Source organism: Nilaparvata lugens, chromosome 7 (genome assembly GCF_014356525.2).
Source record: "Nilaparvata lugens isolate BPH chromosome 7, ASM1435652v1, whole genome shotgun sequence".
NCBI classification, from domain to species: domain Eukaryota; kingdom Metazoa; phylum Arthropoda; class Insecta; order Hemiptera; family Delphacidae; genus Nilaparvata; species Nilaparvata lugens.
In genome coordinates this window covers 61,454,134-61,478,008 of record NC_052510.1, presented here as the reverse complement: position 1 = coordinate 61,478,008, position 23,875 = coordinate 61,454,134, and the positions used below count along the sequence as shown (strand labels likewise).

Below are 23,875 nucleotides of genomic sequence, written 5' to 3'. Positions count from 1 at the left end.
TGTTTCAGGAATATGTTTGAAGAGTTCAAGTGTGGAGCCACGGTACAACGAAACCTTATAGAATTAATTTTCAGTATCCTGGAACAAGCTAGTATATAAGACTCAAACAAGTCTGTTAAGTTTCAATGATGATTAAATTCCAGAACCAATCAAAGAAGAGTTTTCCAAGGCTATTCTGAATGAATGAATGGTTCTCATGGCATTTAATCAGGATTAAATTTAATGTTGACAGATTTTTGTCAACCGCGTGTCAATGTTACTATAACCACGTTATCGTACTGCAGTAAAATTTGGTTATTTATCAAATTATAATTTTTCTCCTAACTAGTCTGGAACAAGTCACTAATTTTTCAAAATTTTCAGGGCTTCTTGACTTTTATGGAGTTTTTTATTATACATTCTTGTGTATAAGTTTGTACTATGATGAAAACTCCATGATCGATGTTAAGAGTTACTTGTTACTTACTTACTTGTTACTTAGGTAGTCTTCTCTTCAGTCTGGTGACCGGGGAATTGTCTGTTTCCCGTCAATGGGGTTGTCGTCAGAAGTGTGTTGGTGATCTCTGAAGAGATGTCTCTATCTGAGGTGTGTGAATGTATGATCCTCAATGAATTCGGCAACACTATAATAATATATGGTCTATCCGACAGAGTAAAAATGGAAATTGATATTATGATAAATTATCCATCATTGAATTATGAATCTTAACCATCCCTCATGTATGTTTATAGTTACAGAATATTGTCCACGGATTTAATTTAAGGTACATTATTATAGGTGAAGGGGAGAATTCAAAGGTGGTTTAAAGACCGTGAAACTAAATTTATTGTAACATACAATAAAGAATTTAATAAGGAAAAATAATTAGGATAAAGTCAAAGGCAAATCCCATTATTATAAGAGTATGCTATGTCGGGGATAATATGAGTATAATATAATAATAGTACAGAAAAGAGAGGGGTCTCTAATGTACAGTATAGGTTTTCCGGCGTTAAAAAACCTCCCAACTCCCCTCCTTGAAGACTTCTTGATTTTCCTCGAGTCTATTCGAAGTCAGCGATCACAAAATTGTTTCTAAAGTATCTCAGGTATTGAATATGATATAGGGTAAACTACTATTTATTTATGTTAATCTCATTATTTCCTCCAATAAATGTCTATTTCAATTTAATCGTATCTGTCACTGTTGAAAAGTTATTCATGATTAAATCTAGAAATAGCTCCCTATAGTCTCACATATTGATGAATAAATATTTCCAGAATCATTTTTGAACTAAATGTTTCAATTAAAAGTTGTAGCTCCATTTTTCCTGAATCCAATGATGTGCATATCTTTATTCTAATGATACGAAATAATAGATTTAGAGGGGAAATAACGCTGACGCGTGACGCCTTTTGTGTTTCAAAATGCAGTAGGCTACAGTATGCGCTATTCTAAAATCTGGACTCCCATCGAAAGTCCAAAGCTGGAAGCACGAAGGCTGCACTAGCGCATTCTTGTGAATTAAAATATAAGTAAAAAATTTGAAAACCGATTACTAGCGCTGCCTTGTGTTGAAACATACAACTATGTTATGTAATGATAACATTTTCAAATATCCCGCCATCAAACAGATCACTTCTTGATCTACGGAGAACGGAATGCAACTATCAAAAAGGCATAAGCTGTGTAGCTGTCAGATTTTGATAGAATTTAGGAATCTGTTGTGTTCATTCTCTAGTAATTTGTAAAATTATTACTCTTTATCATGGATAAATTACCAACCGAACTACTAATTCATATTCTGAGCCTTGTAGAATGTAAAGATCTAGTGAATAATTGTAGATTAGTTTCGCGAAAATGGAAAGAAGTGGTGGACAGTGTTGCTTTGCGACGCAAGACAGAAATGCACTGCAGTCAAAGTGTTTTGAAAACTCTTCAGAATGGAAAAAATAACGAAACAGTTCATAGCTGGCAAATTTATTATCTAATGCTCAACAATGTATTTGCCAGAAATCTACTGAGAAACAATTGTGGTCAGAGTGAGTAATCCTTGTTGTGCATTATAACCTAGCTGAGCTCTAGAATGTTCCACAACTTTGATACATATTATGATATTTGTTGCATAGCATTTCAATTGAAGAATACCATTGTAAGAAAGTTTGGTTTGAGATTCATGGTATCATTCTGCTTAAGACTATTAGACATTGGTATGATAATTCAATTTCAACTTTTTCCAGAAGGGTTGTAGCTCTATGACTTCTCTGCTCTAGAATTTTGATAATTCTACAGGTCATTCAATGTATGTTTAATATACATTTTATTGGAATAAAACGAATTAATCTACTATTTTTTAAATATTCGTATATACTTATTCTTCAAATATAAGAAAAGTATTATTTTTTAAATCCATGTCAACTAATACCTACTGGAAAAGTTGACAAAAAGATTCCGTTTCCCTTTGTATGCCAATATCTCACAGTCAGCTGTTTCTGTAAGGTTGGCCACTAACGACAGGACATGTATGATGGCATGTGTGTACACACATGTTCTTCATGCACACACAAACATGTTTATCATGTTTACACACTAATATTTAGTCGACTAAGGCTCATATTACATAATGCCACCAGCCAGTGGGTCGCCAAGTGTCCGAGAGAATCGCGGGGCATTAGTTGTTATTGCTTGTATAACACTAGAGTCGCCAGCCGACCCTGGATTTTTGAATAAACCTAATGAATATTAGAATTACAATAAATATATTCTTTTATGAGTTTCTTTTGAAGGATCTGTGTAGGGTAGGAGGGTGCTGGGTCTGAAGAAAGTGACGATGGTGTATGATGGCAGGAAGGAGGGAAAATACTTGATGCTCAAGAGAATAGCACAGGACAGAGAAAAATGGAGGAGGAGGAATCATGTATGGACCAGCCCTAGGACAGAACCTTTATGATGATGATAGTGATAAATTTGTAATTTTTATTTGAATATTATTTCATAACTGATTCATTTTTGACAGACAAAATGGAGTACTGGAGACCCTGTCATACGGACGACATCAGCACGAAATGGAAAGTGGAAGAATATCCAGAAGGCAGTGACTTTTTGCCAGAAAACGACGACTTTGGTTCACGCAGGTGTTGCTTCTCGCCATCTTCGCGCTATTCATCCAAATATCAGATCATACGTTTGAAGGATTTCGGTCTCACGCAGAGAATCATGGATCAAATTAGACCCGTCATCAGGATTCGAGAATGGTGAGTGTTTAGAAGAATGTTCACTTTTTTATTCTTAGCCCAGCCAATAAGGGTGGGCACATACCAGTTAGTCAAGACAAGACTAGTCACGATTAGTCACAATACTTCACATAGTTGCTTATGACGCAACTCACACCGATCAGTCATTGCAATTAGACATTTCTTCATAAGCAACTATGTGAAGTATTGATAAATTATGAATGATTTATTGCCTTTAAGCCATCAAATACAGCAATTGGTCCGTCAAAGTTAACAAGGTAGCCTACTAAAATTGGTTTTTATAAATATAGACTTCAGTCTATCAAAATACACAAATATCACAGTAAGATTCAGGTACTTTCACTTTTTGTGTAGTTGAGAAGTTGATATTGTGGTAATTATTCATATTGAATGAAAAAGACTAGGAAATTGTTAAAAACCATAGATTTATTGATACTTAGAAAGACCGGTTTCGGTTATTACACCATTGTCTTTGAATTTATCAGAGATTGACAATGGTGTAATAACCGAAACCGGTCTTTCTAAGTATCAATAAATCTGTGGTTTATGACAATTTCTTAGTCTCTTTCATTCAATTCAGGTACTTTTGTAAAACACATTGATAGTCCTTTCAGGAATACTGAAAAACTCATTCATTTCATACATAGGAGTTCGTATCAGAAAATGTTAAGTGCCCCGGAGAAACTGCTTGGTTGCTGCCGGAAGCCTGTTGAAAAGTCTGGCATTTAGGTGGCTAGGGCTATTCCTCACTCTGCTTAGCCTTGTGAATGGAATGTCGACCTGGTACCTGCCCCTGGTGTCAAAGTTGTGGATGTCACTACGCAGTCGCATACTCTCCACAGAAATCTTGAATTTTTTCAGTGATACAAAGATGTAGAGGCATATCACTGTCATGATGGATTCGGCACAGAAGAGAGGACGACAGTGGTCAATGATTCCTGAGCCAGTAATAATTCGTATGGTCTTCTTTTGAAGCAGGAGAATACTATTAACTCCACTAGCTTCACCCCAATCTTCAAGGCCATATGAATAAAACCAGAGCAAATGCTCATGAGCAAGAGCATGGAGCATAAGGTTTTGCTCATGAGCAAAAGGTAGAAACAAAAGCATTTGCTCATTTTTATATGAATAAGCTTTACCTTATGCTCCTGAACTCTGGAACAAATGCTCACCTATTTTAAAGATGTTTCATCAGCTGATTCACTTTTGTAGCCTTAATTTGTTTTTATAGTTCACGGAAGCGCCAAATATGCAAGTAGGGGGCACAGCTTGTGTTTGCGTTGTCTGCTCTGTTTTCTATTTATGAATAGAGTTTTAGGTTAGTTGAGTTTAGAATTTTGAAATAATAGCGTGAAAATTGCATCTCTATAATAATCTTCAGCATATTCTTATAATATCAATAGCCTTCTTCTAATCGTCTACACTCTCATCTTCTTAAATGCCTATTTCCTACTTTGTGATGGCTATCTTTATATCAGGTAGCTATCTTTTGTATTTATTCTTTTGTAGGGATAATGGTGATATATATCATGGTTGAATTTAAAAAGAGTTATAGTTCCCCACTATTGGTTGTGATCGTATCTGGTATAGTTTCCTCTTCCTCATACGAATTAGTTGAGCCATTTTACTATGAGTAAAAGGTGATAAGCTGCTCTAGACTAGACTCACCTTTTTTGAAGCATTTGCTTCAAAAGTTGAGCAAATGCTCTAGTTTATTCATACAATTTTGAGCAAAAGCTTTTACTTTTGAGCAAATGCTCAAAATATTTTTTTGATGAGCATGAGCAAAAGGTTTTGCTCAAGTTTATTCATAGAAAATGAAGCAAATGCTCCATATTTTAGAAGTATAAGCAAATGCTCATTTTTATTCATATGACCAAATATGACTCCTTGGAAGAATGAGAAATAGGCTGTCTTGTCATAGTCCTTTGGCACACTGAGCATAAGCTAAGAAAATCACCCGTGATAGCTTCTTGCAGGTGACTTCAATGTGGGGGTTCCAGGTTAATTTTAGATCAAGGTGAAAACCAAGAAGTTTTACACTTCTCTCCTGATCCACAATATTTCTCAAACTAAAAATCATTCTTTGGGTTTTCTCCTCATTTAGCATCGTGACTAAACGTGTCTTGTCTTGTCTTGACTAACTGGTGTGTGCCTAGCCTAAGTGATTCGAACGTACGGTATTGGGGAATCAATTCGATCAAGTTGTACGGAGCTCAGGTATTCGAATATACAGCCAGTTGCCATCCCACTTAGAAGAATTATCAGGAAGGAAATTTAGGACCGGTTTCCGAGCTCGGGATTTTGCTAAGTCCTAGCTAGACTTTAAACAGCTGGAGACAGAAAATTGACTTTCCAAAACAGTAGTCGCAGTTTTTATAACAGTAGTTGCAGTTTTTATTTTCTCATTTCTATAATTGGAAACGTTTTTCGTTGACGGAATTGAACATTCCTAAATAATTTAAAATAGTTGAAACTTTCTACTATTTTCTCTTTATTTTATTTTGTGTTCAATTTTCTAGTTTTCCGAAATTTAATTCAAATGTGACTGTGATAATGACTGCGACTACGCCCCGTTTCGGAAAGCCAATTTTCTGACACCAGCTGTTTAAAGTCTAGAACTTAGCCAAATCCCGAGCTCGGAAACCGGCCCTAAACCTAGCGCCGCAGTGCAGGATGGTTTCTCACAGCTTGGCGTTGTTGTCATTTGAGATGGGTGTCTGGCTTGGAAGTGTTTCGGCCGCATTGCAGGATGACTGTTAACGGTTGCCGGAAGATCAACAGCTGGGTTTTTTCGTTATTTTCCGTGATAGAGAAATTCTGATTGCAGATTCGTTCTCAGCGACCCCAAGTTTAGCCTGAAGGCTCAGAATGTTAACAATGTTTTTAAATAATTAAAAATCATCATGAAAAGTCATTAATATGGTAGTACACCACGTTTCTGGAAACTTTTTACTGGTGACTGGAGTCTATAGGCAACACAAAAATAAAAAATAATCGTGAGAAAGAAAACTGCTGATGAATGCGAATAAGACCACCACTCCATTGTTCTATTGTCTCGGCTGCTTGGCTGTGCCTGGCTGGAGGGATCAAATAACCGACTGGATTGATCTTTCGTCTGTCCGCTAGGCGGAACTACGCCGACCATTGCTGGGTGGAAGATGTTACTGCGGTTACTCGCATTTCCACCAACGCTGCTATTATTTGCTGTCTCAGCACCTAGTCCGATTCAGACAAGCACTGCACTGCGGAGCTAGGTTGAGAATTCTATTGAGAAGGAAGCTGCTGTCTATTGGTGCATATGCGGTGGAGGAGTTCAATGAATATTACAAAACTCAAGTTAGAGGTTTAAGAGGATAGTACACATTTTCTTGTTGTATAAATTTGACAAATCCCTTTCGTAGGAGATCAGGGGATGAAATTAAATAAAATAATTTTTCAGGTAATTGGTTCCAATAGGTAACAAAAGCCTGTCCCTAATGTAAAACTTCACCTGACATTAATAATAATAATAATAATATAATAATAATAATAATAATAATAATAATAATAATGGTTTATGTTCATAGCACAGACATGCCACCAGGGCATGTCCATAAGGGAACACGTCTAGATAATAATAAAAACAAGTCCTTAGATGGACAGTCAGATCATAAAAATGTTACAGAAAGTGAAAAGAAACACAAAAAAACAACCAAGCAGCAGGCAGATGCGCTATTGCAAGAAGTAGATACTTACAGTTGCCGTGTCACATTCAAAAAATTCCCTTAAGTAGTAACGACTGTACAGTCGAAAACCTGAACGTTAGGGTGTGATCACATTGAATGCGTATATGTGCAAGTGCACGTCAGATCCAGCATGAGCCGAAAAACAAATTTGAAAAATGCCATTGAAACACGTTGTGACTTGCTTGTAGCTGCTGACACTGAACGCAACCAGCAAGTGCACCCGTTCAGTGTGAGTGTTCCTATTGCTCTTTACACATTTTGTTTCTTATCTGCGCGCTTGGTCATGCATAACCAAGCTTGCACTTGCACATACACGCATTCAATGTGATCACACCATTAGTCTCACTCCGTCGCTGGTGAGCAGTGGTTGAGATAAGATAAGATAATACTTTTATTCAACACAGTACATTTTACAATCTACAGTTGAATAACGTCAAAACAATGTCAGGTTTTAATAAGTAACTATAATGTGATTCTTAAAATCTTGATAAGATGTGCAAAGTAATGTTTATTTCGAGTGTAATTCACTGTAATTGAACAATATTAAAGTAGTGTAGTTTCAAGCATTAAAAATGATTTGAATTACAGGTATTATCTGAGTGACTGCAACGGTGGACGTATGAACCAATCGAAAGTGCAGCTTTTAGACAAGAGAAGATGTGTTATTGATTCTTTCTCATTGGAAATCAACGAGAAAGCAGCCACAGGTGTTTGGCAATCTGTGAGTGGCTTAAACTGCACAACAATTTAATTAAAATGTTGTTTTTTTTTAATTTATTTGTTTCCAACAAAATACAAGCATACAATGTACATTTATACTCAGCATACATAATAGAATAAATATAAGTTCACAATTATTGAAACTATGCTCACATGAACATTAAGGGATCAATTGTCATTAATTGAACTATATTAAATTTTAACAATATCATAGTTATCTATTTATTTATAATTTTTACAAAGTAGCACTGATTGGGAGAGAAAAACTAAGGATACTCCTTGTACTATTTCTCTCCCGAATTTAGATAACATTTTCAAAATGTCCGAAATAGGGGTCTGGTTTCACTTTTCTAAAATTTGGTCCATTTTCACTAAAAACAACGAAGACTAAAAATTTTAAATTTTGATGGTTAAAAACAGAATAAAAAACAAAAATATCACACTCAATTCAATATATAGTAATATCATAAAATTAAAAATCATAACACCTTTTCAATATTTAGTTTTAACACAACATGTTTTAATCTATATGGCCCGGTTGCACAAAAGCCTGTTGAATTTTAGTAATGATTAAACTCTTCGAGTACCAATCAGAGAAGATTTTTTACAAGGAGGTTTTCTTTGATTGGTTCTCGTTGCATTTAATCGGGATTAGAAGTTGACAGACTTTTGTGCAACCGGGTGTATGACTCGAAAGAGATCGAAACATGTTTTGTTGAAATTAAAATATTGAAACGGTGCTTATTTCTTATTTCTTGTAAGTATACTACAAGTAGCCCTAAATAGCAAAGTGATCGTAGTAAATTATGTATTCCTATCTGTAATTAAGTTTATAATTAAACGAATTTAATTTGGATTTTCGTTTGATAATAATTATTAATTCATTAGCTTCTGAATAAATGCGATTTATTCAGTAATTTTCATTTGTAATTAACTTGATTATTAAGTCATGCAACTGGATTGAATTAGAAGTTTCTTATTTTTAATGATACGTTAATACTTATAAACTGCATAAAAATTTCATTTCTTATTTCCTACATTTTACTTTTATTCAAATAGAGGCTTATATTAAATTATTTGTTAATTCTTTGTTCTATAAGTTCATTCTGATAGTGTACAAATATAATCTGTGATAAGTATAATTAAATTCATTCAGCATATTAATCAATTTTATCTCATTCTTTTTTCTTGCAATTTGTTGTTCATTTTCATTTCTCTACAACAGTTATTTTTTTCAATGACATCAGCTTGAGACAACACAGGTTTCTCGTTGAAAAAACGAATTTCTTGCTTCTTCAGTTTCTTCTCTTATAATAATACAGTAATTGATAATTCTTAACAATTTATCAATTCTCTAATAATTTTAGTAAACAACTTTCATTTCTCATGAATTATTTTCTTTAGTTTTTGTCATGTTCTGCTTCTCAATTTATTTCAATTCTCATTCTCTTTATTTTTCAGTTATTTCCTTTTCATTTCCTCCTTATTCCTATATAATGAACCGGCGAGCAGGGAAAGGATGTTTGAAAAACAATGTACCTAGGTAAGATTTTCATTTTATTATTTGTAGAATATCTACTTTTCATTATGAGAAATCTTCTCATATCTAATCTATTTTTCATTATTTCCTACCATATGCGAAATCTTCTCACATGTAATCTATCTATTCCTATTCTATTTAGTATTTTGCTCTCACTGTGAGACTGTGATTACCTACCATTGATTGTTTGCGCGTATGCCTGTTTACTTACTGGTTGTTTCTATTCCCTGATGTGTCTTTGTGCGGTTCACTCTGTGGTACCCACATTATAGACTAACAAATTACAAATTTTGTGAAGTGAACAACTACAAGAATTAACCTATTTCGGACTACATGTAACCATAGAGAAACAATAACATAAATAGATATCTCATGGTATAGGGCGTTTATGTCGCAACTTTTACTGTTACCTCGTAGTCCTCGTATAGTCCACGTAGCTCTTTCCCGTGAAGCTTTATGACGCTGGTAGTCTCTCATATTGTGCCGTTCATACACTCTTACCCGGTCAAAACAGTAATAATCGACAGTAATCGGCTTAGATAACAGTAAAAGTTGCGACATAAAACGCCCTATTCCATGGGATATCTACTTACGCTATTGTTTCTCTATGGTGTAACCTTATCCAAATTTGGGAAAGGAATAGCACAAGGTTACCTTATTTTTTCTCTCCCTATCATTTTGATGATATACTTATTGTATGAATCAATAAAGAATAAATTAATAGTCCTATTATATTGAATATAATTCAATATAGTCTGTATTAGTTTGACCTCTAGAAGCCAAAACTTCGCAATGGGTCTCTACTCTCCTATCATGAGGTCCACATTATAATGACAGTATTTGATTAACTTTGATGTTGCTATATTTGTCTATCTTTCCAAAAATCAGGTAATACTATCCTTTACTAGCTCGGCAACGATGCCAAATCTATTTTCGACAATGTAGAAATAAAATTAATCAAGACAATCGGCAAAGCTGTTTTCCTATCCTTATCCACTGCCATTATAACGTGGACCTCACTATAAGCAGAAAGTGAGTACTGTACAATCCAGGGGTCCTGTAGCTTTGCCTATCGGCAGAGAGCCACTAGACTACAATACTACCCGTTCAAAAACATCCAACATCTGTAGGGAGCTTCCTTCATCTAGGGATCTAAGTACTCTGGAGCGAATGTTTTTTAAGTAGGAATATCACCCCGCGAACCATACCTTACCTATATGTCGTTTCAAAATCACGGATTTTCACAAAATCCGTGAAAATCCGGATTTTCACGACCGTGAAAATCACAAAGCTAAGGGATGACGCATACTATACTATTGGACTGCTCATCCACCGTTACTTTAGAATATGTTGAGCACAGTACTCCCTCCAGTAGTATATTTTGACGAATCTACATACCCCTGTTATGGGTGGTCAATAGATGATTTATAATAATAGTCCGTAATTTATGTTTTATTAACTGGATCGTTTGTTCTCAATTAATACTTTGAATCGTGTACATTACTGTATTATCAATTTGCGCGTAAGAGTGTGTTTTTCTTTCTTTTCCTTGAGATTTCTTATGTATAACTTATAGAGATTAGAACTCACTCCGAAATTTGTTGTTTACTTGTGATTTGTTATAAAAAACATTAGAATTCAATTTGAAATTCAATGTTTGCTTGTGATTTGGTATACAGAAATTAGAATTCAATTTCAAATTCGATGTTTGCAGATGGAATACGAGTTCAAGTCGTACCGCAAGGGTGTGCGTTTCATCAAGTTCCTGCACAGCGCGACTGTCGGCTGCAAGCTGGGAGGCGGCAGTATCGCCGCCCTTGCGCCGCCCCCGCATTACCACCGTCACAAGGTAACTGAATCTCGACGAAGAATTTCAAGACAAATTGAATGGCGAAAACCGCACATTGCTATGTCAAATCGTTCTGAAGATATACACGATTACAAATCATATTGTAATGAAATTCTTACTCTCCAAAAACAAAATCTATATTAAAGATATGATATATAATTCTTATTATGATGGTTGGAGTATTCTATACCACGGAAGAGTTTGTGTGATTTTCTTCTCCCTGTGTTACCGTATGTGTTATAAATTTTGACAATTCCCATACTCTGATGGAGTCTCTAGGAAGCTATTAAAAAGAAACAAAGCTGCAAATGACAAAAGATTCACAGCTTGAGGAACAGTTATAGGGCACACTTTAGTCCACAGGAAATCAATTGCGTCATTCTTAAGGTATGTCTACACATGTCGAACAGCGCAGCGAACCGCTCAATCCGCCGTACTCTCGCACTACCTCCGTAAACAAAGCCGTAGTGCATTCGTGTGACGTCAGCACAGGTAGTGCTTCTACACCAATAAAAATTCGTTGATTTCAGCTGATCTATATCTACTAGTGTTTTTATTGGTGTAGGAGCCCTACCTGTGCTGACGTCACATGAATGCACTATGGCTTTGTTTACGGAGATAGTGACTCACGTCGTGCAGCGAACATTAGCATATGTTTCATAATGTTAACAGCTGATTTTAAACATTATGAAACATATGCTAATGTTCATAATGTTAATGCTATGTTATGTTATAGCATATTTTTCATAATGTTAACAGCTTATTTTAAACATTATGAAACATATGCTAATGTTCGCTGCACCGCGCGATGTACGGCGGATTGCTTCGCTGCGTTGTACCTACCGAATAATTTAATTTCTGTTGATTTGAAGTTTAGATTGTTGTATCAAAGCTACTAGCCGCCGAAATTTCAGATGTGTAAGAGAATATCTGATCTCAGTTTATGAAAGTTTTGAATCAAATTATGAAAAGGGATACTTTATTGATGAATGTAATATATTTGACAAGAAATTGATCATTATCAAAGAAAGCTTAAACTAATATTAGATCAAATTTAATGTGATGATTTAAGTTACAGCTGTGTACACAAAGGCAAAATTAGGTCAAATATAGAGAATCTGCAACCCTGATTTCCAATCTTTCCTCACTGCCATTATAGCATGGACCTTACTATAGTGGCTCTTTGTAATTATTTATTTATTTATTGAGAATACATTACATGAAAAAAGTAAAACTCGAAGAGGTCTACAGATAAACGCCAAAAAAAACCTCATTTACAAAAAAAGTATGACACAAATGATTTAGAAATAATATTATTAAGAACTTAAAATTAAAAAGCAAAACAAAACTAGATAAAGGAAACAGAAAAAAGTTGCTTAGAGAAAAAACTGTTTTAGAAATAAGAAATAAAAACTTGATATTAAAAATTAAGATTAATTCAATTTTAAAATTAAAATTAATGAATGTGTATGTTTGTTTGATTTGTAGGAGCTGACAGCGCGCCTCTGTCGCACACAGACAGAGAGCGATGACTGCTACGAAACTGACTCGGACGGCGATTTCAAATTCGACCTGAAGTACGAGTTCTACAAATACATAAAGAAGAACAGTGCGAGCGAGAAGGAGCTGCTGAGTGACTACTCCAAGTACCGCATCAAGGCGCCGCTCAAGTGCGGAGGGGTGGGGGGTGATCCCTTCTACGACTTCTATCAGTCGAGGATCAAGAACTGGCGCAGTCATTGCAACAAAGGTCATTCAACTAATTACATGATAATATATTTGATAATTCTTCTTAAAATCTTTCTTTCCCATCTCTGTAGCAGACCTTCTTCTCTTCTAGTTACATTGAAATAAAGAAAAAAGTCCAGTAAACATTTGTGGCGGCTTCATAGTGATTAATTTTCATGTAAATTAACTGAGAATTCCAATGAAACCTGCTAAAAGTGTGTAACTTTGATGGTAAGATATACTATAAAACTCACCTTTTCAGCTTCAAACGGGTAGAAATAGGATACCTTATTGTCGACCGGTATTTTGAATTATGTAATATTGTAGAGAATTTAATTCTAAAGAAGAAATGTTGTCTAAAAAGCTCCCAAACCTCACAAATTGAGATTTAAAGAAGGAAAAAGATACAGTAGATTTGCCTCCAGCTGAAACCAGCTAAAAGTGTGTAACTTTGATGATTAAATATACTATAAAACTCACCTTTTCAGCTTCAAACGGGTAGAAATAGGATACCTTATTGTCGACCGGTATTTTAAATTATGTAATATTGTAGAGAATTTAATTCTAAAGAAGAAATGTTGTCTAAAAAGCTCCCAAACCTCAAAAATTAAGATTTAAAGGAGTAAAAACAGATACAGTAGATTTGCCTCCGTGACATTGAAACGGCATATAGGCAAGGTATGGTTCGGGTAATATTCACGGCTTTGCAAAAACATCAGGATTCAGAGATTCATAGACCCTAGATCCCTAGTTGGAGGAAGCTCCCTACACACAGAGATTCTTCATGAATGAGAGAGTTGCAACGTATCACCAACAATGGAATGTTGGCATGTTGAACGAATGTCAGCTGATAGGCTGTGTTGTGCTGAAAGGACGAAACTCCAAAAAGATCCTTTTGCATCTTTTGGGATGCAACACGTTGCTTTTGAGAAGATGCAAAAGAGCATCTGTTGCTCATAGAAAGATACATCAAAGCTCCTTCTGTATCTTTTTGGATGCAACACGTTGCTTTTGAGATACAAAAGATCATTTGTTGCTTATGGAAAGATACATTTTCAAAAATGTTCTATGTTTTTGAACGGGTAGTATAGTAGTCTAGTGGCCCTCCACCGATAGGCAAAGCTACAGGACCCGGACTGTAAATGAAGTATTTTTGAAAAGATTGAAATCTGGATAAAAAGTTGACAACTTTTTTGTAGGAAACTATTTGTGGGCAACACTTTGTTGACAACTTTGGTGTAACTTGACCGCAGCTCAACAGGCACAGACTGAATACAATAAATTATTCAATGTTTATTTCATTTATGTACAACAATATGGGAGCACATGGGAAAATCCCAAAAATTGCTCCCCAATAAAAAAAATACAATAATCACTATACAAAGAAATTGAAAATTGAGAGAAAGAAATAAAAGGAAAAAACTATTTTATATTAGTGAAGAAAAAAATGTTATTATAATGTTGCAGGAGTTCTATCATCGCCCGAAGTCCGGCTGGCGACCAGTCGCTTCAAAGAGCTGCTACAGAAATACAGCTGGCAGGGCGACCACTTCGACGCGCAAGCGCTAGCTCAGGCCAGCTGTGACCTTGACCTTGACGGCTGCTATCAGCTGGAGCACGACCTTGACGAGTCCTATCAGCTGTTCATGTCCAGCAACAGTGTCAACACCTTCTTCACGCTGTTTCCCAAGCCGCCCTGTCGACAGGTGAGTCCTGTTTTCTTGCAAAATTAGGTGTGAAAATTATTGTCGAAGAAAGTATTGGTAGAAAACAAACTGTAGAGAATAGAATGAATGAATTTCGGTCAAGTAAACAGCTATGATCTGTTTACTATCTCATATTATCTGTTTACTATCTCTTATACTATCTCATATTAGGTATGCTATTTTAGTATGGGGTAATTCATCTCAACAAAATATGGACAGGGTGTTTAAGATTCAAAAGAAGGCACTCAGATGTATAGAGAAAGTGAATAGGTTAGACTCTTGTAGGCCTTTATTTAAAAAAGCTTGGTCTAGTAACTGTGCCATCTTTGTATGTAATGAAGTTGTAATGCATGTGAAAACGAGTGGTGTGGATCCAGAATTCAGATGTTCATGAGTATAATACCGAAACATAGCAGATTATCATATAATGGGTCCACAATAGTAGGTTATTTTGACAAAAACCAGTTATATTGGTAGAAATTTTATAACAAGCTACTCAAATCTTGAAAAGTAATGATGATTGAAGATTTTCAAAACAAATAAAAAAATATTTAGTTGATAGAGCTTTTTATAGTGTACAAGAATTCCTTTCAAACCTAACTAGGTTGAACTACTTATTTTTAGAATTATTATGTAATACCATGACTTGTCTTATACTCCCTGCTGGAGTCTTTAGACTAATCTTAAAAAAAAAAAAAAAAAAAAAAAAAAGATCAACAACAACCATGATAGGTTTCGATCAAGTAAATAACTGCAATGATAAGGTGCGTACAGACTTATGCGACACAACAATGTATGTTGACATGTTTATCATGCATGTCCTACCGTAAGTAGGGTTTCACGCCAAAGCTGAGCCAAGCCGAGCCGAGCGGAATCCGCGTGCTCGCTAACTATGCAGGATTTAGTCGGGAGCATTCAAATCAACGCCGAGCCGAGCGGATTTGTGCAGTCGGCTTGACGCCCAACTCGAGCGTTTTCGGCCAAGCGGATTCTGTCTTCTTTCAGTTTAGTTTGTCTTTCCAACGAAGTGAGTTCTCACTAAAAGGCTAGAAAACCTACTGAGTTTCAGTGCGAACGCAGACAGATTCCGCTCGGCTCGGCCCAGCTTTGGTGTGAAATGAACCTTAGTGGCCAGCCTCGTGCTATCTATCATTACAGAGCATGCTTTCATCAGCTGTCTTTCAATACCAACTGCCAACATTACAGAAACAAAATCTATATTATATAAAAGCGAAATGGCACTCACTGACTGACTCACTCACTCACTCACTCACTCACTCGTAGAACTAAAAATCTACCGGACTAAAAACGTTAAAATTTGGTAGGTATGTTCAGTGGCCCTTTGAGGTGCACTAAAGAAATCTTTTGACAATATTTAACTCTAACGGTGGTTAAAGGTTTAAAGTTCCGTCTTTTAGCATGTATATTCTTCTTATTCTCTTAATTATAATTGAAAAAAGCCATACCAACGTTAATATAGAACTATAATCTAGAGAGTACCTCTTCGAACAGTTGTTAACTGGTAACTAAATTAATAATTTTGTCAGGTTGGCATTAAGTTGAGTTGACTTTGTTAGGTTGGCACCAAGTTGAAAGATTGAAATGCATTTATTGCGGAAAAATTGATGGGCATGCCACTTCAATCAGAGCTATTCCTGGGAAATTATATTACTAGCCGTCAGGCTCGCTTCGCTCGCCATATCCGTTTAGTCAACGTTTAGTCTGGACCCCCGACTGGATCGTCCTAACATAGATAAAAAATGCTCAAATGAAAAATGCAGGCGAGCGAAGCGAGCCTTCTGATCTCATTCTTGGACGATCCAGTCGGGGGTCCAGGGTGCGGAGCCCCCTGGCTAGACGGATAAGGCGAGCGAAGCGAGCCTGACGGCTAGTACTGTAATAATTTTCCCTCTTGTTTATTGCTTCAAGTGTTTCAAGTCCTGGACTCAAATAGATCTAGGACTTAATAGATCCTGAAGTTTCGAAGATAAATCCGTGGCTCAAATAGACGATGCAGATCCGAGGGCTTATTAAGTATAGTGAGGTGCACGTTATAATGTTTGTGTAGGAAGATAGGATAAAAGGGTTGCCAGATCTCAGCCTTGCCACCCAAACAGCTGATGCTGGTATATCTGATCAATTTAACTGTTCATTATTGTTGAAAATAGTTAATCATATTTTATTTGTCAAGAAAATATATTTTTTAAAGATGGAATAATAAACTTTCATGATTGAGATTAAATATTTTCTCAATTAGTTGAATTTCTACATTGTTGATAAACGATGTGGCAACATTGCAAAGCGTGAAAGAGATAGCGCCATCTGCTTTGTTGAATGATAGACAAAGATAGCAACACCATTGCAAATCACACACTGCCATTATAACGTGGACCTCACTGTAGCTAGAGACTGTAAGTCCAGAGCTTATATATGGATCCAGAACTCGGAATGATTTACCGATTTTTAACCGATCCTTAATGATTTAATTATTGATTTTGTGTGTTCAGATTTGCAGTGACGACAGTTGTAACCACGAGATGGCGTCAGCTGACGTCAGTTGGCACTGCCACCGCTTGTGTTGCCACTACTTCGACAGCAACGCGGAGAAGGACGCTGATGCACTCCTGTGCAAGTATGTGCTGCTAAGACATTTCGGAAGGAAGTACTATCGCAAACATCACAAACGTGCTTGAAAATTGCCAGTAAGTAAAATTTTAGTAGTAATTGAAAATAGAGGATTTTTAGACGTTTTGTTTGGAATACTAGTACTGTAGAAAACTTTTTAGGGCCGGTTTCCCAGCTCTGGATTTAGCTCAGTTCTAGACTAAACAGCTGGAGTCAGAAAATTGGCTTCCCGGAACTATTATGCTAAGCTATCGTAGCTATTATGCTAATCTTTATTTTCTCATTTCTAGAATTGTAAACGTTTTTCCTCGACGAAATGAACCATTCCTAAATAACTCAAAATAGCTGAAACTTAACACTATTTTATTTTGGTGTTGAATTTTAAAGTTTTCGAAATTTAATTCAAACGTAGACTAAAACTGCGCCCCGTTTCGGAAAGCCAATTTTCTGGCTCCAGCTGTTTAACGTCTAGAACTTAGCTAAATCCCGAGCTCGGAAATCGGCCGTTAGGCGGATTTCACACCAAAGCTGGGCCGGGCCGGGCTGAGCCGAGCGTTATCTGCCTGCGTTCGCACTGAAGCGGATTCGCTTTTTAAGACATTTCTCAAGTTGAAAATACAAAATACTGCGCAACTCACTACGTGGGAAAATCGAACTAAACTGAAAGAAGGCAGAATCCGCTTGGCCGAAAGCGCTCGAGTCGGCCGTCAAGCCGACTGCACAAATCCGCTTGGCTCGGCCCGGCACCGCTCGGCGTTGATTTGAATGCTCCTGACTAAATTCTGCATAGTTAGCTCACAAGCGGATTCCGCTCGGCTCGACCCGGCCCGGCCCAGCTTTGGTGTGAAACCCCACTTAGATGTTTTGGGAGTAAATACCATGGGAAACATCACAAATAATGTGATTGAAAACACACTGCGTTAGTTGTCTATTCCACTTTTATTAATTCAATACGTCTACCCTTTCGAAAACGTGCTTAAGACTTGTTAGTTGAGTGGAAATACTGTAGAAAACATGACTGCTTGTATATTACTATAGTTTGTAGTATTCAGAAGAAATACTATAAGAATCATTTTCTTTTGTTTAAGATTACGTCCTGAAGATGCCAGTTGGATAATGATTCGAGTCAGGTCAGTGAGTTGAAATTAATTTCACGTAACTATTAAGCGACAGTACTACAATCTCAATTATTAATATGCATAATATACTGTTAAATTTTTTAATTTTGAATTTAAAAGTTCATTGTTTGACATCTCGCTTCTCAATCGACTTACCGATAATTAATTCAAGATTATAAACTGTTAGTGCCGGATGCAAAACAGCCGGTCAAGTTTTAATTCCACAAGAACCAATCAAGAAGGTCTTTTTGATAAGACGGCTTCTCTGGTTGGTTCTCGTGGAATTAATCACGGTTAAAATTTAACCAGCTTTTGTGCAACCGGGCCTCAGTCTTTCAAGAAGATCATGTTGTAAGACGGAGATGGAAAACAATTTAAATTTTAATAAAAATTGTCTATCACTTACACTTTTTGTAGTACAGAGCTACTATAAAATTAAATCTGTGGAAATGAGCTTGACAATTACATCATCTCTCTGTTGTTGAAATTGAGGTACTTTTCTCATCTAGAACACTTTTGTAGAATAACCTGGACTCTAGCTAGAGTTTAGTTTACACGACTAGTGTACCCAAAATCAAAGATTGCTCTGTTGTGGACATTTTAGACAACGTATTTCTATTCTAGTACTGTGGTATTTATAGATATACAACATAATTTCTCAGCAAAAAAATAAATGTTGGAAATTAAGACATGTACTTGAGAAATTCAGTAATCACAGTGTGAAATTTGTATAAAGTCATCAAAAACTTGTGCGTAAAGTTGGTTGTTTACTTGTAAGCTTTGCATTATCTAGTGTTCATTTATTCTTGTGATATTAATGTGCAGATTTTTGCAATCGTTATAAATCTCTCCCCCTAAATATTGTTAGACTTAGAAAAATATATATAATACGTTAGACTCTATAGATGAATTTTACAACTAGGTGTATAGGTATTACTGTTGAGTGTTACTGTTATAAATAATATAAATATAGCTAGATTTAGTTTGATTCTCTCAGAGCCGGTTGCACAAAAGCCGGTTAAATTTAATCGTGATTAATTCCGTCTTATTAAAGAGGCCTTCTCTGATTGGTTCTTGTGAAATTAATCACGTTTAAAATTAACCGGCTTTTGTGCAACTGGGCCTTAGTATTTAAACTAATTCTAAAACGTTCATTGTTGAAAAATGTTGCTACTTATGTTTTAATAATTGGTGTACTAATATTTTGTGTGTGAAATTTGTTTTTATCTGCACTAAATTTCAAAATAATTGGTGCTCAAATTCATGTGAAATGTACTTTATGTAAAACATAATTATTATTTGTTCATTAAATTGAAACAAAAACTGTTTTACTTCATAGAATAAGAAGTATTAGAGAACATATTTGTATAGAATATGTTTTAAATCGTAAGGTAAGAGGAATAACGGTTCTTATTCAATGAGAACGAATAAACTGTTTCAATTGAAATCTAGAATATTGTTTATTAAAAAGTCTTAACTTTTACTGTTCCCTAGCAATTAGTGCGCTTTCGTATTTAAGGTTCGAATACTGTTGATGTTGCCATAAGATACGAATTTATGTGAAACGCTTACAGTTTGTATAAATGTTAGTAATTAAATGTTTATCATAATATCTATCAATTGTTGATGATTTTGTCCTTGGTACTTTTGACTAAACTAGCTTAAGAGGGCTTGAAAGCTTTAACAAGCTCAAATGAAAGCTAAAACTAGTTTTGTTGGTTTATTGTTCTGGATGTTAATTCTATCGATTCAAATGAGAATACTGTAGTATCAAATAGCTCGAAAAATTTTGAAAAAATATTATTTATCCCATTTCTCAATAGTAGCCTATGATTTAATTTGTAAACTATAGTAGTGAAATTGAATGAAGCGAGGTTTTCTCAACTTCAATATTCATTACAAACGATAACTGGGGCCTATTTCACAAAGGTACAAGTATTGTTACCAACCATGGTTACGAACAAGTACTTGTAGTACAAGTTTACAGGTACTCACGTTTCACAAAAATTTATGATCTACAAGTTTACAATTCTACAAGTACTTCAATAGTAAACATAACATATTTTCATGATAATTTCCTATTTCATCCTTTATAAAGGTTACTTTACTTTTCAATAATTACTTTGAAAATATTTGAAAGCAATATAATGTTTTTTGTACAGTCACTTCATTTATTGCTGAATTTGTAACCTACACAGTATAGTACTCTGTATATGATATAGTATATGTATTATATATAATGTGTATATTTACTATAGTACACATACCTATGAGGTAACACATTAATAACTATTTAAAAAAATTTTAAATTCAATTTCTTGATGCATATATTTCCAAAATAATGAATTATAGAGGAATAGAGGTCATTTTGATTATTAGAAAATATTTATTGAATATTTAAAATCATTTTATGATCACTTGTAAATCCTTTACATAGCTTTCCACTTCGGTAGAAATATCATAGTTACGAACAAGTATTTTCGAAAAAAATTGTTGCTACAATGAAAATCTTTGTGAAACACTTGTTCGTAACAAGCAAATTACTTGTAAGCTTGTAGAAATTCATTGTAACTACAAGTTTACAATTCTGCTTTTGTGAAACGCTTGTAATCAGCTGTTCTCCAAAACCATGGTTGGCAACAAGACTTGTAACCTACTTGTACCTTTGTGAAACAGGCCCCTGGTCGTCAAGTAAGAGTAGTGTAAATCGTATTCGGGCAATGTTTATCGACATTTTTAAAGTTTATGGGTGGCTCGTTGGAGTAAGCGATAGCACGCCGTTCTAATAATCAAGAAAACCCGAGTTCGAATCTCGACCGGGGCAAAAGTTTTCGACCACAGCACAATCATATAGATACGGCGACCCCGTCTTTGGGAGAACACGATTATCTAAAAAGTAGTAGTCATCTCTCATCATTGGTAGAGAGTTAGTGGGAAGGATATTTTGAATATTCTTTCCGAAGAATGGACATTGATATGTCCAAAGCTCCGCCAATTTATGTAGATGCATAACAATATTATCTATAGTTATCACAAATTGCTTTTTTCATATCATATATACAGTTCAATAATAATTTTCTTAGTCTATATTATGTAAATTCATCTATAATTTGCTGTATTGTAAGCTATTGTATATAGTGTATAAGCCAGTATATATTGTTGTAATCTACATGAATAAAGTACTCAATCAATCATCATCCCTCTCACTCATTACCCACGCACAAGCCTAAGAGCTTATGTGGGCATCACCCTCAGTATTATTATTATTATCAGCAAAGATGGTGTCTCCAACAAAACCATTGATCTAAAAAGTAAAATTATTTTCAAAAGTACCAAGGATTCTTCAAGCGACAATGTAGAACTTTCATGTACATGTGATTCTTCTAATGCGCTGTACCTGATTAAAATCAATTTTGTCCAGTTAAGAATCGATATTTTGTAATTGTAAATTTGATATAAAGTTCATTAAAAATATGCGTATTGATAGTTTATTGATCATAATAGGTGTGAATAATTGCAGAAAAAATGTTGTAGATAATGAATTATGTAGAAAATAAGCCTGCAATTTTAAAAGATTTTCGAATTGAGCTATTACTATCAATTTTTGAGTAGAAGAATTCTAAATTGTATCTTTGGGGCTCAGTTTGGATAACGCTATTCTAATTTGATTCTATTTTCCAACAGTTAATTATAGAAATTCTTGACTTTATCAAGTTTCCAATCACAGTAAAATTCTGGTTCACAATATTATTAAGTCGAGCTTAATATCTTGACTATATTAGGTGAAAATATGATCTACTTTAAGCTTCATATTTTTCAAATGAAATCTAAGTTAAATAAAAAGACTAAAATCTGTGGTTTTTGACAATTTCTTAGTCTTTTTATTTAATATGAATAATTACCACAATATCAACGTCTCAACTACACAAAAAATCTAAGTTAGTTTTGTAGTTTTCAAATTGTAACTCCACATTATAATAGAAAAACCTTGTTGGACTAGTTCACAATAAATTCTCCAAAGTTGTATGGTAGACATTTTTTGTGATTGACTCATTTTCTCTTCTGCTATCCATTTTTCTCTTACTTTTATCAATTTGTCATTCAATTAGTATCTATGATATCGATCTTAGTTTCTAATTATTGAATAACTGTTTGTAATAAATTTGATGTAAAAGTTGTGGAATTTGTAAATTTCAAATCATACAAATCTGAATCTCAAAATAAAGTCACAGAACTCTCTTTACTTTGCTTATCATCAAAAGTATGGCTTAAGTGTCAACTAATATTTCAAACAACCAAACTATTGTTTTATTTTATACAAATTGATGTAAAGTTGTAATAATGATGTGTGAATGTTGTAATTTGATTAATAGTTTATTATAAATAAGAGTTGATTGGCTTCTGAACAGTTCTAGTTTTATCATCATAATATGAAACATAAGACACTTTGATTGTAATTCTATCGAATAAAATTTATTTTTCAAGAGTGTTCATATTTTCCAACATTATAAAACTATTAAATAGCCTGTAAAACTGTAATTCGTAATCATTGTGATTGTATGGCCAAAGAAATGCATTGACTGTCTGTGTTGAAACCATAATAAAATTTTTCTTCAAGTATCTACTTTATTGTTTTGATTATTCAATATTTCAAAGATGATTTACCTATTCCACATTATTTATTTATTCATTTACATTTTACACAATCACAAAAGCAAATTATAGTATAATTACAAAGAATTTAATAAATAAATTACAAAGAATTACTTGTCCTTGTAATGTTTTTATTCCAAACACGTCTAGTTTCAGGTATTTATCCCATTATCAAGTATAAAGATGAATTCGTGTCTAAATATTCGTGTCTGAAATAAAACCAATATAAGGTTACTAAAGGCCCACGTTATAATGGCAGAATTTGATTGACATTGGTGTTGCTATCACTCTCTGTCACTCGACAATTCAGAAAGCGCTTTCCTTTTCTAGGTCCGCAATGTTGCCAGATCGTCTCTTAAACGATGTAGAAATATGTAGATTGTCAAAACGATGTAGAAAACAAACCATCAACGATGTAGATTATCAAAATTTTTCATTTCATTTATATAAATGTTTCATTTTTTATATTTTCTCGACGAATAAAATATAATTGATTATTTTCAACAAGAATGAACAGTTAATATACATCAGATATACTGGTATCAGCTATACTCATTATAGAAGGCAGTGGCATGGCAGGGAATCGACAACCCTGTTCTACTATCTTATTCCACTGCTATTATAACGTGAACCTCACTATATACAAGACTGCATCTCTAAATATTTGATATTACATCAGATATACTGGTGTCAGCTATCCTCAATATAGAAGGCAGTGGCATGGCAGAGAATCGACAACCCTGTTCTACTATCTTCCTCCACTGCTATCATAACGTGAACCTTACTATATACAAGACTGCATCTCTAAATATTTGATATCACATCAGATATATACTAGAATCAGCTATCCTCAATATAGAAGGCAGTGGCAAGGCAGAGAATCGACAACCCTGTTCTACTATCTCCCTCCACTGCTATCATAACGTGAACCTCACTATATATACATAACTGCATCTATATAATAGTGCGGTAC

The 23,875-nt window shown here is 34.7% G+C and overlaps 1 protein-coding gene across 1 annotated transcript; it reads left to right on the top strand.

The window, feature by feature from the left end:
- The first annotated feature begins 1,677 nt into the window (after positions 1-1,677).
- Positions 1,678-22,873, top strand: LOC111055860. Its single transcript, XM_039433312.1, has 8 exons — positions 1,678-2,023; positions 2,998-3,235; positions 7,552-7,684; positions 10,938-11,072; positions 12,561-12,822; positions 14,268-14,506; positions 17,014-17,208; positions 18,220-22,873. The coding sequence occupies exons 1-7, from the start codon at positions 1,750-1,752 to the stop codon at positions 17,197-17,199; spliced, it is 1,467 nt and encodes a 488-aa protein (XP_039289246.1). The 5' UTR covers positions 1,678-1,749; the 3' UTR covers positions 17,200-17,208; positions 18,220-22,873.
- Positions 22,874-23,875: the final 1,002 nt, after the last annotated feature.